The sequence below is a fragment of the Nylanderia fulva genome, unplaced genomic scaffold (genome assembly GCF_048542155.1).
Source record: "Nylanderia fulva isolate GAGA-0341 unplaced genomic scaffold, ASM4854215v1 Scaffold20, whole genome shotgun sequence".
Lineage (NCBI taxonomy): Eukaryota > Metazoa > Arthropoda > Insecta > Hymenoptera > Formicidae > Nylanderia > Nylanderia fulva.
In genome coordinates this window covers 3585342-3603930 of record NW_028190264.1, presented here as the reverse complement: position 1 = coordinate 3603930, position 18589 = coordinate 3585342, and the positions used below count along the sequence as shown (strand labels likewise).

General features: G+C 32.4%; 2 protein-coding genes and 1 long non-coding RNA gene across 5 annotated transcripts; 2 read left to right on the top strand and 1 right to left on the bottom strand.

The window, feature by feature from the left end:
• Positions 1–3485: 3485 nt before the first annotated feature.
• On the bottom strand, positions 3486–10770 carry LOC114944123 (uncharacterized). The gene is made up of 4 exons (XR_003822117.2): positions 10370–10770; positions 10162–10285; positions 3720–4010; positions 3486–3527 (listed from the first exon to the last, which is right to left on the bottom strand). It is a non-coding gene; the product is annotated as an uncharacterized LOC114944123 (long non-coding RNA).
• Positions 10771–11544: 774 nt separating this feature from the next.
• Positions 11545–14474, top strand: Surf4 (Surfeit locus protein 4). 2 transcript variants are annotated; one of them, XM_029319878.2, is made up of 3 exons: positions 11545–11687; positions 12784–13458; positions 14107–14474. In XM_029319878.2, the coding sequence occupies exons 1-3, from the start codon at positions 11637–11639 to the stop codon at positions 14191–14193; spliced, it is 813 nt and encodes a 270-aa protein (XP_029175711.1). In that variant the 5' UTR covers positions 11545–11636; the 3' UTR covers positions 14194–14474. The 2 variants fall into 2 exon arrangements, with proteins under 2 accessions (XP_029175711.1, XP_029175712.1); XM_029319879.2 differs by lacking the exon at positions 11545–11687 and adding an exon at positions 11759–11827.
• A 515-nt stretch (positions 14475–14989) lies between these two features.
• Smyd3 (SET and MYND domain containing, class 3) lies at positions 14990–18481 on the top strand. Of its 2 annotated transcripts, none has more exons than XM_029319876.2 (6): positions 14990–15126; positions 16546–16787; positions 16858–17162; positions 17372–17651; positions 17751–17913; positions 18205–18481. In XM_029319876.2, the coding sequence occupies exons 1-6, from the start codon at positions 14996–14998 to the stop codon at positions 18431–18433; spliced, it is 1350 nt and encodes a 449-aa protein (XP_029175709.2). In that variant the 5' UTR covers positions 14990–14995; the 3' UTR covers positions 18434–18481. The 2 variants fall into 2 exon arrangements, with proteins under 2 accessions (XP_029175709.2, XP_029175710.2); XM_029319877.2 differs by having other exon boundaries at positions 15059–16331.
• Positions 18482–18589: the final 108 nt, after the last annotated feature.

Genomic DNA, 18589 nt, shown 5'->3' with positions numbered 1-18589 from the left:
TCCAATACCATACTGTTCCATGATTACCATGATTTTCAGAGTAAATTCTAAGACAAAATTCTCTCCGTGTATAGACATATAGGTTTTCTAATCGCTGCAATTTTGAACATTTGAAATATGACAATCAAATTTCTTTCTATATATAATATATATAATCTTTTTCTATTAATAATCTCTTAATTCTAATGGTCTCTTATCTCTTTATAATAATCTGTGACCGGATTATTAGCGACGAATCGATGCACAGCACGTTCAGGCTGTATCCGGTTCGGCAGCTGTTTAGCATAAGGGCAAATTGCTTAAGAAAATAATAATGCTCCATCTCCTTGCCGTCTCTTATGACTCGCGCCTCCTTCTGCCATTATCTCGAGATATAGCAGGTGGCGATGACGTTCTCGCGTTCGGCTGGCTACCTGCTCGAAAACGACCGCGCGGTTTTACTCGCCGCACCAGCATCACATACGAGTTCTCATACGTGTATTCGCGTACTCACCTTCTCGGGATCACCACGAATGCACGTGTAACACGGCCGTTAGGGAAGTAATTCGGGGAACAATTGATGTGGAGGCTGCGCGAAGAAGACGGCAAGAATAAGAGAAAATGCACATACAAAAAGTGCAACAAAATATGCGTACAGCGATTAGAAACCAAGTCAGCAGGAACGTGAATATTTTAATCAAATAATCATAATATTCAATAAATCAATAATCATTAATTTAAATAATCATATTATTCAAATATATGGGACTGAGAATTTATGGTTACAAAACTTTCTGAAATATTAAAAGCATTTGCATCCTGTTTTTCGTTCGTTTATTTTTTGATTGATGAATGAATCGAAGATTTAATATTTTCAAATCTCTCTCGTAAAACTGAATCGCGTTTTATTCCAGTATCTCGTGCTTGTTATATTGTGTCGGTTATACGCGCGCGAGCTGCTACACGGCAGCCTGATTCTCCAAATTTAGGAGAAGTAATTTAGGAGAAGTGAGAGCTGCGTGAGAAACTGTAACCGCGTGCTTTTCCGCGAGCAGGTGCACCGCCACGAATGTGACGAACGACTCTGACGGACTTCATAATCCGACCGATGCGGACCGTAAAAACGTGAGACATAGTACCGCACGAAATCGATTATGGATACGATATGGCGTTGCTTCTAAAAAGAAAGAAGCAACGATAAGAATGAAAAAAATGTTTAAGATATACAGTTCTTACACACATTTGTGCAAGCAATAATAATCTCGGTTAATTAATCATAAATTTAAAAAATGTATTCCATTCTAGATGAGAATAAATAAATATAAGATCTGCAAAAAACTGTCCCTACTAAAAATCATATCAAGTGATAATTCTGTCTATAGATACAAACAACAGAGAAAAGCTGATTTGAGCGTTAATCGATTTTAATGCCGCCGGAACCACGGAAGATATTATTTATGACTACCACTTGGCTTTCATTTGCAATTAGAGCATCTCTATGCGCGGATTCATGGATGGCAGTTTCGTTCGCCTGCAGATGAAGCGAAAGAATGCCGACCGGGCAACTGAGCGAGCAGGTGCTCGGAATATAACATCGCGATGTACGGGCTCTCCTCACTTTTTTCAGTTTTCTCCTCACGCTGCGAACATCCTTACGTTCTTTTCTCAAATATATCATTCTAAAGCATATCTGCTTTGCGTATCTTAAACGCTGATCATGAACAAACAGTGCAAGAAAAATAGAAATACATCTGAACAATTTATACTGCATTTCAATGTTCGTTTTAAAAAAAAAATAAAAAGATATTACTCTCGATAAACAAGAAATAATTTTATACTATGCAACACATAGTTATCATATATAAAATTATTAATAATAATTAATTATTTATATAATTAATAATAAATTAATTTTAAGAAAATAACTGTTTGAATTTAAATATGTTTATAGATCCGTTTTTCATTTATTGTTAGGTACCTAACTGTGAAAATTGCGAAAAAATAAATAGTTAAATGTAAATCATACACGAGAAGATAGAAATATCACAAGTGGAATTTTGCGGAAGTGCAGTAATAATGGGAATGCAACTGCGAGTTGCATGCGTGCACGCATCGCGAGACTAATTGTGCGTTTGCGGCGCAAGGACACGCGAATTGGCCGGTCCCGCGATCCGGCTCCACGCCTCTTATTTTCGTGCGGACCCGAGACCGTGGGTACGCACCTGCTAAGAGGTAGGCGCAGGTGCATTTACCCGCCTTCGTAAGCATTACTTAATTTTCGACGGTTACATAGCGCGAGTATAGTAATTGACTCGGTGCGTATCCATCTCGGTGCAACTCCGAAAAAAGGATAAAAACACACCTACCTTGAGCGATCATGCTTGCATTCATGTCATAGGCTCATACTCCATTTGTTCCTACTCTTTTATTCTTTACATCAGGGTGTCCAGCAGACTCAATGAAAAAAATTCCCTGACTTTTTCAGAGTTCCAAGACGAGAAATTAATTTTTTCCCTCACTTTTTAGTATTATTTTTTCCAAATATATCATTTGCATGTAGCTATATGATAAATCAATTAAATGTTAAATCATGAAATCCTTGAGATATTTTTGTCAACAATGAAAAGATTCGAAAGTTAAAAAAACAAAAATTTAAATCAATTATACAATCTGCATTATGTACAATAATCCAAATAAACATGTCAATATAAACTATTTAAATTTATATCAAATTTTTTAGTTTTATCTCTATTAAACACATTGAAATAAAATAACACGACGATGAAAATATAAATTAACGAACACGCTGTAAATGAATCGATTTTTAACAACACAGAAAATTAGCGTGCTGGAAGTCAAGAAAAAGTTTATTTAATAAAAAATTTCAAATTATTGAGACCAATGTAGTATAATGTGAAAAAATTCAGATAAATAGTAAAATTTCCTGACTTTTTCCCTGACAATTCCAGATTTATAAAATTCTCTGACAATGCTCGGTTTTTCAGATTTCCCTGACCGCTAGACACCCTGTTATATGTTCAATATAATTTGAAGACATTTAATATCGAAAATCGTAAAGTTGTAAAAAAATGTGATATCAAACTCTCTGTCATCAAATCGAAGAAAAATAGAGATAAAAAGAAATTCCCGATACATGCTCGTCTTAAACATTTCATTACTGTGTTCCTGTTCTCTCTTTCTTTTATGTATTAATTTAATTATTTTAGAGAGAGAGAATCAAATTAATTGTTCAATTAATTTTTAAAATTTGTATATTAATATATCTAAATGTCAAGTTTTTCTGCACAAAAAATAATGTTTGCATTCTAAATATATAGTTTTTTTAATCGTATAAAATTATATCAAAGAACGTGAACAAGACTGAATTTGAATGCAAAAATCGAACATCTTAAAACAAATCTAATTATATAATATTTCATCCTAGTTCGAAATTTTTATTACCATTGCCGCTGTAGAAATGTTATAAAAAAACAATTTCTCACTCACCGATACCTGCAACAGCGGAATTGTGTACACAGCACATTGATCTGAAAACAAAATATTCAAACTATGTATATACATATCTGTGTGCGTAAGGGATTTTAAAAGTCTGGAAATGATCGAATTATCTCATAAACAATGCAGTTTAGAAAAAAATGTGAAATATAACAAAAATTATATGTATAACATATATACAATATTTCTTAAAAGAAATGTTATTATATATTTATTTTGCATACCTCATAGTTGATCTGCTCTCAGCTCGATGCCTCCCCGGACCTCCTCCTCCTCTCTTGGTCCTTCGTGGCACTCGCGACACTCGCGAAAACAAGAATAATTACGATCGCCCGACACTTTACACGGCACTCCCGACGCGCGAAACTTTACACGGCACTCCCGACACGACGCGTTAATCGCACGCGTATTTCGCGTACATTACACAATGAGGAAAATCGATGCAAAAACTATAATCACACGAAGCAACGATTCGGCACTCGAGAATCTCGCGCGCAGCTTATCAGTAATGCTACCTGTGATAACAAATAAAATACATACATATATTAGAGCAATCTTATTATTTTTTGCATTATAATATACATATGTAATATATAAAATTAATATTTTTTTATATATCTTAATTATACATCTCTTTCGAGATAAGATCTACAGATCTCTCTTTTATTTCCCATTGCAGATAGAAAAGTAGAGCATTTGAATTTGTTATTTTCTCCATTTTCGACTTAGGAAATGACTTAGAGCTATTGTTTTAGACAGCGAATTGACCATCGCGTATCGTCCATCGCATCGAGAGAAATCGCGAGGAGGAGCATCGAGAGAGCAGAGGGACTTAGGTGCAACGGCGGCCATAAAGCAAGATTAATGAGGCGAAGTGCGCTCTGGTAGGAAGCTGTCAGGGTCCTGGCGCCAGCTGACCAGACGACTCGCACAGCCAGTCGCGGTATCGACCACATATAGACCCGTTACACCCACATGTGTTCACGAACTATGATCCAAATTCTCTCTCCCTCTCTCTCTCTCTCCTCTCCTCGTCGTCGCGACAAAATCGTTTGTTTTATGTTCTCGAGAAGACGAAGATCTCGTCAACGTAATCTAACAATTAATGATCTAACGTAATGATAAGGAATGTTGGAAAAATTAGAAGGTGCGATGAATACAGAAAAAGCACAGTAACGATGCAAGTGATTAATGTGTATTCCTGATGTGCACACTTAAATGAAAATGAAAGACCTATAATTTGAATATAAATAAGATTTTATAGCGCATATAATTTTATACTTCTTTTGTTGGGATTGAGGAATGTAAAGAAGATATAGAGAATATAATTATTTTTACTTATCACAAAATATCTGTCATCTATCATAATCTGAAAATTAGTATCTATAATTATTGCAGATCAATTGATAATAATGTAATTTTCTCCAAGATAAAATATAATATACTTGTTATCATGCATTTGTTAAACTAGCAAATGAAAAATTTATATAATCTGTTGCGTTATCGATAATTCATGTTTCTCGACATTCAAGAATTTTCTCAAGGAAGGGACTGATCGATTGATCTCTTTATCGGCGACAATCATGACATTCAAGAACGCGGATCCACTACATAGATTGCAGGTAAAGAAAATGCAGCGGTTGTGGCTACATGTATGCATATGTGCTGCTGTCTCGAAGATACGGCCTTCCGTATCTTCTTCCCAGGCTACCATCGATGATCGGATCGACTATCTCCCGCGATAAGATCCATACTGAGAGAGGAGTTCAGGACACCTGTCTCCGACGGTTATCCCATGTTAAGTACATAACCAGTTTCGCAATACGAGCTCGAAACTCCAACTAAAATCACCATGCACACATGCAACATATATTACGTACGCATTGTGCATAGTAATACACATATATACGCACAGAGAGAATTGCATAGAATCATTCGCTCGCTCGCACGTGTGCGTGCATAAGATTGCACGCACACACGTACGCAGGGGCAACCGAATTAGGCGAATGACGACGAATACGAGAAATCAAATCATGATAACACACAGGGTGTCCTGAAATTATAGCGTTTTCTATTGCAATTTTAAAGCTGTTATTCTATAGCAATTTTCGGGCGTGGTGTAATTTTTAGATATATATATTTAATTTGAGATTATTAATTTTTCTTTTATTTTATATAAGTACTTAATTAAAAGTAGGAATATTATTTAAAAAAGTTTCAAATAAAATTTTTTGAAATATATATTAAATGTTTTATTCTCAAAAAAAATACACACACACAAATGTATATATATTTGTATAACTTCTAGGAATTTTTGCAAAATACTGCGCTTTCTCCCAGCTGCGAACTACTTAATCAATTTGGCGTCGATTTCTCCTTAGCGAAAGTTTAATTGGACATCATCTTTTTTCGCGCTTTTTTTATTTTCAGCCTTAAACGGCAATTAAACGGCACTTGTCAGCGTTTAAACTTCCGTTAAATTAAAACTCATGAGAAATTACGAGAAATGACTTTGACGTTTTTTTTTATATCTTTAAAGCTTACATCGCGAACCTTAAAAAGAAACACTTATAAATTGAAAAATATGTGCATATGTCTCGGTAATTTTTGAACTGAGAAATAATTTTGAATTGCTTGAAAAATTCGTAGGTGCCCGATTTAATTGAATCGCAACAATCTACATCTGTTCTTGCGATGAAATATTTGTGAGAGCGCGATATATTAATATAAAACGTATCATATATGTATATTATAATAATAAACTAAGAAAGCGAGAGATATGAAGAAGAAGCAGAAAAAGAATAAAATAAAAAATCTTTGCTTATAAATAAATAATCCTGCTTTAATGTTAAATATATTGTCATAATATTGTATCTACCTACATTAACATATATAATTTTTATAATATTTCATTAAATTTAATATTTTTAACCACTGGATATTAAATGTGATATTTAATGTAAAAAAATCGTGCATGTAGAGAGACCGCGAATCTGATCAATATTTATCTATTTACTCTTTTCTATCATTCGATAACATTTTTTACAACAAGATACGATTTCCGAGACACCATTTACACGCGGTTATATTAGGTTCCGACCGCTGCGGTCGAACGAATACAAACGCGAACGCGAATGGCAAATGGCGGGTGACAAGACATCGGCATCTGCGCTTAATTAATGCAACACCGGCCACAACGATACAGCAAGGAGGAGCAGCCCATGAGAATGCTGCGGGGGACGATCACTATGCCCGGCAACGGCGACGGCGGCAGAGATCGTGCTACTCGGAACGACGGAACGACGGTGCCCAAACCAGTCCAGAGTGTTCAATTATGCGCGTCATCGACCCGTACTCCTCCGTCTCCCCGAATCAACTCGTATGATTAAAAAGAAAATATATCTGGGAAACCGATTTTATTTTTCCTCGTAAGCATCGATAGCGAAGAATTTGTGATTGAGCCTCGTGAAAGAGTAAGAGCAAGAATCAAATGATGATTCAGCGGTCATTTCGGAGTAATCAGTATTGTGAGAATTGTCATTGAGCTTTAATTTAATTTAAAAAACTCAGTATACATATTTTTATGTTAATAATAAATTAATCTAATTTATATATAAGAAAAATGTTTATGGATTATTTAAATTAATAGAATTCAAAGATTTTTAATTTCAAGAATGAATTTGGAGAAAAAAATGTAATTTTTTTATAATTAATTATTTTTTTCGAGAAACTTGAGATTTAAGCGGAGATTTTCGTGGGATGCCATTTGGCACCATGGGGATATTGTCATATATGCTGCACTAATTAGTGCAGTAATTAGAAAGCAGTGCTAAATATGATACATTTAAATAATCTTTATCATTCATAATTGAAAATTAAACACTCAAGTTTTAGTCGGTGCTTTAGCAGTCTGGCTCTTATGCCATACAAGAATTAAAATTATAATATCGAGATGATTTCATATATTTATAATTAGTATTGGAAAAAATCGCTCATTATATAAACTATTTAAAAATTTAATACTTCAATTATAATTATTTTCTAATCTAATCTTTGCATGTTTGTTGTATATAATCTTTTATATACATTATTAATTTATTCATGAAACACCAACATATAAAGGAAGAAAGTTATCAAACTAAATAATGGTTGTTCTGATAATAATAACATTCGTCTGATTTGTCTACAATCAGGGTTCGTTCAATTATAGTCAACGATATTGCGAATCTGTTTTACTGGAAAGAAGATTCCAATTTCACCGAATAATAGCGTATACTAACGCACGCGCGCGTTATTGAGCTTCGACATTTCGAGATATAACTATAGTTTCGATTTGTTCCCCGTTTATCTTTCGCCTCGTGCGGACACCCACGAGGGTTCCCCGTCTATGTCTCTGTACGGAAGCAATCCTCTGTATAGGATGCGACAACGCGGCGCCAGCTAGCATTCGCGCGCGCACAGAACCCGGGTTCTCGCCGCCGCTCGATTCCTGCTGCGACGACGCTTCGAAGAACGAGTGCAACCGCACTTGGTCCTCGACTTACGTAAGTCTCGACCATACGATATCACCTCGGGACTGCCGCCTGCCGCCACGAGGACGCAAAGGGATACACTTGCAACCCTGATGGATTTCTAAGAGAGTGTAAAGAAGCTTAGCAGAAAAGTACTATTATTTTGAAAAGTAAATTATTTTATCTTGAAACATTTTTGATGCCCTCTTTTTCTTTCAAAATAAAAATAATTAGACAATTAGAATCATAAAAGCTATTGTTTTAAAAGACAATATTAATATATAAACTTTATATGTATAAGATGGATAGTTAAATTATTCTTGATTTTCGGTAATAGTTTATTTTAAAAAATTGACACGTAAATTGATGTTAAAAATGTTCTATTATTGTTTTTTAAATATTAAATTGCAAAGAGTATAATAGGTTTATTTATTCTTCTAGAAACTTTTACCTTTTTCAGAACAATGAAATATTTAATTTTAATTATAAGATTAATAATAATTGCAAGATAAATGTTTTTCAAAATAAATAAAATAATGGAATATTTCCATCCGGAAGCCTTTTGCATTAATGGAATATTTCTTCAAATGTTAATAAAAAATGAAATTTAGTCTAATACAAAATATAATATTATATCATATAAATAGATATTTAATTGAATTTTTATATATTGGAAAAAAATTAATATTAATATATATTAATATATAATTGATATAAATATAAGGTAAAGATATCTCTCTTTCGTTATTTTTAGAAAAAAAATAAAGTTTTTGTGTACAAAAAAAATGAGATAAAGAGATAGACATACGTCTACACATACAAAATTATTCACCTTCAAGAACGTTTTCCTTCTTCCTTCGATTAAAGTTTCCATTAAAGTTTTCTAAAAGTCTCTTTAACCTCTCTTGTAATAAATTATACGAATGTAAGTGTTACGCGGAAGTTTAGAGGAGTTCCCATATTATTAAAGAACTATCTGTATGTATTATCTACATGCACCATTTAGAACGCATAGATACGAGCGCAAGATCAACTGAGAGATGTGTGCTCGTCAAGTTCCCTTTCCTGTCCAGGTCCAAATAGGGTAGAGAATCAAGTAACTTGGCGCCTACTAACGGCAGTAAACCTACTCGTCTCTATTACAACTTGATATACCCAGCGCATACATGTGATACGTATTCGCAGTAGCAGATAGCGAATATCACGAGGAGGCATCTCGACGAAACTTACCGTCGTTGCTCGGAAGACAAAGTGACGACGTTTGCAGTCGTCGAAACGCATTTGTGTGACAAGGAGCAAAAAAATAATCGACATAAAATGCAAGGTGAAAAGAAAATTTTGTATGCAAACTGAATTTGAAATAGTGAAATATAGCCGTAAATATCTTGCAGAAAATTTGAATGTACAAAAATTGAATAAAGTCATTCTCTCTGTCTCTTCGATAGAACAGAGACTAAAATAAAACTTAATTTCAATCACTCTGATCAATTAACTTATTAATGTAATAATTTTCTAATAGTGTTAAAAATTTGATAATTATTTAACAATTATATAAAATTTTTGCATATTGTATATTTATATATATGTATAATTATATACATATTTAAAAGATATTTATTATTGAGAAAATTATATTAATAAAATATATTATTAAATATTAAGAATAATATATTAATATAAAATATATATATTAATTAAATATTAATAATATATAAATATATTAATATAATATATTATTAAATATTAAACAATATATTAATAAAATATGTTAATAAAAAAATAATAAATATAGTAAAACATTTTTTTACTTCAAAAACTTATTTAGAAAGAATTATTTAATATATTTTATAATTAAATAAAAATAAAGTTAATGTATATTATATTATTTTGTTAATGAACTATATACACAATTAAGAAAATACGCGAAAAAGCGTTGCATATATATTTTATTATAATTTTAGTTATGTAAATATGTGTTTTCATATATAATATACCTGCTTGCATACGAGATTCTTCCTAAACACGTGACCATATTTTCCGTGATCGCATATGACATTTAACCTTACATAAATTCATAGTGCTGCCATCTGAACGACGGTAACTGTACCTTTACCGACTGTACCGACTGTTCGTGATAAAATAAAAGTGGACTTACCGACTTACTTGAAGGAATTCGCGCCAATTCGGCCGCCATTTTGACCGCCGCTTTCCCTTTTTCTCAATCCTATTCCCAGAGTCGAAATCGGCTTATTTCTCGCTCTGCGGGTCTCTTGCACCTCCTGTAAATAAAAGAAAATGAGAATATTAGCCGATTGGGTGTGAAATGTCGTGTTTCGAGAGATTTAGCGTCGATGGAATATTACCTTTGAAGACTCGCGTCGTTTGCGAGACGCTGGGTGAATTCTCGTGCCTATTTAATCGATTTGCCGCGATTCGACACACGCCCGATACTTTAACGCACTTACGAAATACTCGTCGCACGTTTCCGCGACCGAAATTCACTCTTAAACCGTAACAATCGCGAAATATACCGCAACATTCGCGAGAAATACACGGAGCGATACGAATGATTCTACACGATTCCGGGAGCCGCTGGGCAAGTGAACTCTCGAGAGGCGCAGATTGCGATTCTCGAAGTATCGAACTATCGAAGTATCGATAGAGTCGAAACCGCGTAAATGCAGCACGAAGTCGCGGTCTTATTTATTAACCTATAATCTACAACAACTAAAATGATGAGAAAAAAATATCGTAACGCACTAAATGTTATTTCTGCATACGAAAATAAATAAATACTAATTTCTCAGAATATATCTTGTAAGATTTGAAGGAAAAAATCTAATTAATTTTAATACAATGTACACATAATTCTTGCAATGTTAATGATGCCGAAATAGATATACATACATGTAGAATTATTCGTTCAGCTGTGTAAATGTTATTTCTACATACAAAAATAAATAAATACTAATTTCTCAGAATATACCTTGTCAGATTTGAAGGAAAAAATCTAATTAATTTCAATACAATGTACACATAATTCTTGCAATGTTAATGATGCCGAAATAGATATACATACATGTAGAATTATTCGTTCAGCTGTGTAAATGTTATTTCTACATACAAAAATAAATAAATACTAATTTCTCAGAATATACCTTGTAAGATTTGAAGGAAAAAATCTAATTAATTTTAATACAATGTACACATAATTCTTGCAATGTTAATGATGCCGAAATAGATGTACATACATGTAGAATTATTCGTTCAGCTGTGATTGTTGTTCGCTGACGTGTTTAAGAGGTTAGTTATTGCAAAAACTGTTCGAAAACGAAATTCTTTCGAATCTTTTCGGATTTAATTCGACGCGGGCGCCAACTTTCGCGACCACGTACGCCGGAAGTGACGCGAGCCAGCCGATCTCCACATCACACGGCGCAAACGGAGCACTTCTCTCTCTCTCCTCTCGAGTGTCCCACACGCACACACACAAGTGACGTAACCCTCCTCCCCCCCCCCCCATTCACGAAGCGCCACGCAGCGCGGCGCGCGCCGCGCCACTTGTGTGCGCGCACGTGTGTACGTCAGTGTGCGTATGGGAGATTTTTCGGTTTTTGAATAAAACACACAATGGTGGTCTCGCAGGAGGTGCTCTCGAGGGCGGAGGAGATCGCCGACCGGGTGAGTTTTCCGAAAGAATCGCGAGCCTTTTTTTCGTGACCTCGTTCCCGTCCGAATCCTCGAAGGGGAGTGAGAAAAACGGCATGGCCTAAACCCCATGGAAGAGGAACCCGCGCTCCTGTCAACGTCATCGTCGCCCGGTACATATCCCAGATTTTCGCGCGTATCTGCGATTTTTCCGCGTATCATCTGTCATCGCAGACGCGAAATGCGCGATTTGACGCGATTTGAGCAATCGTGACGCGAGTTCCTTCGTCTTTCGCCAAAATTGCAGGTTATGAATTCCACAGGTGTATTCGGACACCCTCGGGCAACGATCATCCGTGAGTCCTCGGGACCAAAACGAGCTATGATTTTGCTTTTCGTTCTCTTATCCCGATTGTTTAGATACCTTTGTACTAATAGATTCAATACTTTTACATTTGCATATGTTTACAATGATGACTGTGACTTTTGCACTGATATCCCTCTTATCATCTGTTTGTCTGTTATTTTATCTGGGATGATGATCTAATATATTTTATTTGCTGTTAAAAAGTATTATATTTTAAAAGGAATCTCTCTTAATTGACGTTTACATGCATAATATCTTGGCATATGGATCATTATCCACTTTCACAGACCTACTTTTTACATGCTCATACATCTTAATGTAACATGTTATTTCCTGGTCGAGAATTTTCAAAAATGTATAAGAAAAGATTTGTGTTAATCCTAGAATGATGGAAAATATCACGTTATTACTATATCGATATTAAAATTTACACATGGTATGCTTCATCTGATTTCAACATTTTTTGGCCATATGTATATATATATTTGTATATTTATTTATTTAAATTTATTTTTTATAAAATCTACATGTAAATTTTATAATGATCTGATTATATAACGAAGTAAACTTTTTTGATAAAAGAAAATAGACTATAAAAAAAGCATTAGAGAAGCAATTAATAGAAACATAATTTTTTATCTCTGACCTTTAAATTTCACAAATTCATTATTAAATTCTCATTAAATTGAATAAGAAAATAAATATTAAGATATTATTAATATTTAGTCATTAAGACATTAAGAATATTTATTATTGTGACAGGTAATTCGCCACGGTAAACATGTGCTTCCAACTTTAGCACGATTATGTCTCATTGCTACCTTCCTAGAAGATGGCTTGCGAATGTGGTTTCAATGGAGCGAACAACGAGAATATATGGATGCATCATGGGGCTGTGGAAAATTTCTAGCCACTATCTTCGTCCTTGTAAATCTCCTTGGACAACTTGGAGGCTGTGTCATGGTGATTGGTAGATGGCGAGTCAGCATAGCCTGCGGCGTTTTATTCTTCATAGTGATCCTGCAGACTATTGCGTACAGCATCCTATGGGACATGCAATTCTTATTCAGAAATTTGGCGCTAATTGGAGCGCTTCTACTGGTGCTGGCGGAGTCGCGAGTCGAGGGTAGATCACTCTTTGCTGGTGTGCCCAGTCTTGGTGATAACAAACCGAAGAATCTGCTGCAATTGGCTGGTCGAATTCTGTTGGCGTTTATGTTTGTGACACTGATTCGCTTCGAGATATCTTTCCTACAAATTCTTCAAGACATCGTCGGCAGCATCCTTATGGTACTGGTGACAGTAGGCTACAAAACTAAGTTGAGCGCATTACTACTTGTCCTCCTATTGACTGCTTTGAACTTCTACCATAACGCATGGTGGACAATTCCTGATTATAAGCCGCTTAGGGATTTTCTCAAATACGACTTCTTCCAGGTAAGTTTGTCTGATTTTTCTAATTGCATTTATTCACAATTAACTAAGAGCTAGCTAATGTCTGTTCAATATTAAAACATTTTTTACTAAAGAAATATTAACTCTTTTTTTACTTCTGCATAAAATACACTTTTTATTTTTGCCAAAGTTAATTTACGATACAGACAGAATAATCTAAAAAGAGAAATTATTTCTTATATGAATGCTAATTATTAATGTGGATTGAAAGCTCAAGTTTATCTACTTTAAATCTAAAAATTCCACTTAAGTGACTTGATCTTGATATAATATAAATATTATATAATATATATAAGATATTAATATTATCTATAATATATTATTATATAATATAGTATACAGTAGTACTATAATAATATTGATAGTATGTGTATGTATAGTTATAATTTTTTGGTACAGTTTTGATATAATTATAAATAATAATAGCTAAATCATTTTGCTTTGATGTGATGGTTTGATTCAATATAATTTCTCTCTCAAATCTGTACTTTATTAGGTCTATTCTCTAATCTGTAATCATATATATACATATATACACACTTATTATCTATAATAAATTATACTATTATTAAATTTACAATTTTTATATATAATTTATTTAATTTCTTACATACTTTTACTTTATTGTAGACACTTTCAGTCATTGGAGGACTCCTGATGATAGTCTCTCTAGGTCCAGGTGGAGTATCGATGGACGAACATAAAAAGGAATGGTAGAAGCGATCCTATTATGGTGGATACATCATCAGGTTGTTGTCACAAAAGTTGAAACGGATTACTGTCTCCCATTCCTATCCCTTTGTACGCTCAAAGAAATCCTAAACAAATCATTGTGTGTTAAACGACAAGAAATTCAATACGTCGATATCACCGGCCCAAAACAATCATTCTATGTGACTAATTGATTTGTCGAGATTCATATTTTATCATTATGACGAAAATAATCGAAAAGAGAAGCAAAAAGGAAAATACATGCATACAGACTATATTACTGATAATGGCATTGTACATATGACACTGCATCTAATATGGATAATGTATTTTTTTCCATGTACGTTTTCATGTATTTTTGATCACGAGCTAACCGATTGATTTGAGATTCGAGTTTTAATATCGGATAAATGCTTCCACTGTTCCAAGTTCAAGATCTACAAATTTCCGGAGAAATGAAATCGGTCAACTCTAGTTTTACTATAATTTTTTTAACTTAAGTCTTTCTCTTTGACTGTAAATAAGCGTTCCAGATTTGTGTTTAATTATATAAAAGAGAAAGAAGACGAGGAGTTAGTGAGAGATCACCAGGTTAAGGGATTATTAGTTAGCTCTAATAACGTTTTGCGAAAATAAACGGATCTTAAAATAGCACGCGTCCGAGTCTCTCTACACGTCAGCAAAACTAGAAAGGAAGAAAGAGAGAGAACGAAGGCAGGTGCAATCATATAAGCCAGTAAGCAAGGTGCAATTCCGTTAAACAAAGTAGCCGGGTAAAAAGTGAAATTTGAAAAAAAAGTTTGAAAAAATGAGAGTCAAGAATCAAGGATGTAAACGCATGCCTGTGAACCGAGGCACCACTATTTTGTACGGAAAACCGTTTGCCTATATACTAAGATCGGCGATGCGTGACGAAAGATGCGATCATTGCCTACAAAGGTAAAATTGTTTTATCATATATGTATAAAAGAGAAATAATCTTGATAGAAAGTCGTCTCGTCCTTGTTATCCCTTCAGTCCTGAACCTGATAAACCCTATTTTACTTATATTGTTGAATTTTTATTTGTGATGTCTTTAAATTATTGGCATTAATCATAAAATTAGTGTAATAACAATAAAAGAAATTTTTTCCAATTTCTTTTTCAGTAGAATGATAATTGACATGTCAATTTATCAAGTAAATATAAATGTAACATAAGTTTTATACAGAGTTATATACAATGATGTGTATGTTGATTAAGAAATTATATCATATTTAAATTTTACATTGTATTAATCTATTAACAAATCTTTCTGAGGCTATATTGAAAATTTAATGCTAAATGTAGATATGAAAATGAATGTATAAATATCGTGTTTTGTCAAGGTTCCAAATACTATAAATAGATATATTAAGTACTTATTTTAATTGCATTTTTTATACTTTGATGCTATTTTCTTTCTTTTTCTAATATTTTCATTTATGTCGAATAGAATTATAAAAATATAATTAAAAAGAAACTTAAACATTTGTTCTTGTTTAATTATACTTTTTATTTTCTTTGTATGAATAAAATATTAAATGTAAATCTATGAAAATTTTAAAGGATGGAAAGAAATGGAAAGAAAATATAGTTAGAGAAAAAAGATTTAATTAACGTGATCTCTTTAAATTCAAATGATGCATACACAAAGTTGAAACTATATATATATATATATATATGTGTGTGTATATATATATATGTGTATATATATATATATATATATACATCTAATATGTATGTATGTTCTATATATATATATATATATTAAAATTTATTTAAAATTATTATGCGAAAAGAAGTATCATGAATGACTTATTGTTAATTGAAAGATGTAATAACAAAAATTCAACATTATAAAAATATCAGGTTATGGACATGCCGGTATTTCGTTCTGCTGTAGTTTCGCTTGAAAGTAATGTGTAGGTTAGAGTTAAAATTAGGTAAAGTTTATTGGAAATAGAAAGTCTGAATATATTATATTTCATCAATGTTTGCATTTTTGCGTGCAAAATGAGTGACGATGTACTAAAAAAAGGAACAATAATTTGTACTGGCAAACCGTTTGCTTCTGCTCTTAATTCGAAACACAGAACCACTCGATGTGATAATTGTTTGAAATGGTATGTACAGAAGAACGAAATTACGAGATATTTGTAATTTAATCTTTTTTAATTATGTAATATCGATTAATTATTATGGGAATGAATTATTTTTATTTTATGTATAATTATATATATAAATTAAAATTGTGCAGATATAAAAGATATTATTTATTATTTATTCATTATTTCACAAAACATTCGATGATAATATTTAATGTAATATTTATTGCAGTGGGAAGGTATTAAAGTGCTCAGCTTGTCAGTATGTATATTATTGCGATCGTAGTTGCCAAAGAGAATCCTGGTCGATACATAAGATGGAATGTGCACATTTAAAGAGGATTTTCCCAAAGATTGTACCAGATGCAGCACGACTTATGGCACGTATAATTTTCAAGCTCAATCGAAGTGGGGCTGACGAAGTGGGCTATTATACTGAAAAGAATTTTAGAAGATTTAAAGATTTAATGTCACGTTAGTATACTTTTCTAATAAAACAATTTTATATGTGAATATATAATTAACATATGTATTTGGATTGTAGATTATTCGGATCTGAAGAAAGATGCAAAGCGAATGGAGCATTTCACCACATTATGTGCAGTTTTATTCGAGTTTCTTGGGGGAGAAATAATGCCTAACACTGCAGAGTTGATGGGTATTTACGGTAGAATGTGTACTAATTGTTTTAACATATTGGATGTTAATATGAATACTATTGGAGCTGGTATTTATCTGGGAGCATCTGTGATGGATCACAGTTGCAATCCCAATGCGGTTGCAGTTTTTGAAGGAACTACTATTGTTATCAGAACAATAGTCGATCTTCCATCTTTAGATTGGTCACAGGCAGGTGTTGATAAAATAAGATGCAAAGATTAATAGTGTTGGAATACATTTAACTTTTCTAAGAATTTTTTTATATAGTCATTCTCTTAAATGTTCAACATAACTATATAGTTCTATTTATAACTAAAAATTAGTGATTAAAAGTTAATTCTTGTAGCAAATGGTTTTTTATTTTATAATTTGTTAATATAACATTATTTTACATACAGATACGAATATCATACATTGATTTACTCAATTCTAACAAGGATAGACGTGAAGAATTGCACAATTCATATTACTTTTGGTGTGATTGCGAAAGATGTAAGCAAGTAGAACCTATGGCTGAAGCAGCTGCATGTCCAAACTTATCATGTGACTCTCCATGTCTGATTGAAACTGATAATTGTGAAAAATGTGGTACAAAAATATCAGAGAAATTTAAAGACACTTTTCGGGAAGTTACTGACTTTACCACTAAACATTTAGAAGAAATGAAGACTATGGCTTGTATCCTTTTAATATTTATATCTTAAAAAGCTATGTAATTTAGAATAAAAATAAAAATTCTATTTTATATCTATAATTTATCCTTATTAATAATCACAGATCTTGATGTCAGTAAGATATGTTTGAAAAAGCAGAAGAATGTACTGCATAAGTTTAATATACAACATATTCGTACGTTGGAAACAGCTCATATTGCAGCTATGAACCTAGAATATTGGGAAGATGCAGAGTTATATGGCAGAGAACTTGTACCAGGATATTTGTGAGTGTGTGCAATGCATCATTTGTATAATATGCATAATTAGATAATTTTTTCATTTAAAATTACTCTTTAAATATAAATATTGTTAGTATTTGATATTCTTTCTCTTCTATTTCATTTATATTATATCATAATAAATAAGCAGAATTTATATATGACTTATAATAATAAATGTATCATTAGTGTATTGGTAATGCTTAAAAAAATTTCTATGGTTAAAAAAAATTAACTTCACAATATAATATTTATATATAATATATAATTGAAAGACATTGTATTTATAATTTTTAGATTGTATTACGGAGAAATACATCCTTTGACAGGATTGCTATATCTTACGATTGGAAAGATACAATTGCACTTGGAAAAACCAAAAGAAGCGCTTAAAGTATTAGAAAAGGCAAACAATGTATTAATGATAACGCATGGTGAAAAGCATTCCTTAATGAGAGAAGAATTGAAACCTTTACTCTACCAAGCTATTATGAAATCGAATGGAAATATTAATGGCATTCAATGATTTAAAAATTTTCTAATTTTTTTAGTAATAAATTATTTTTTTAATATATTAATATATTAACTTATTGTGTGGATACATTTTCTCCATATTGCTTTTGATTTTGACGAAATAGCATATGTTGCATAATAATAGGAATATATTAATATATTTGTTAAA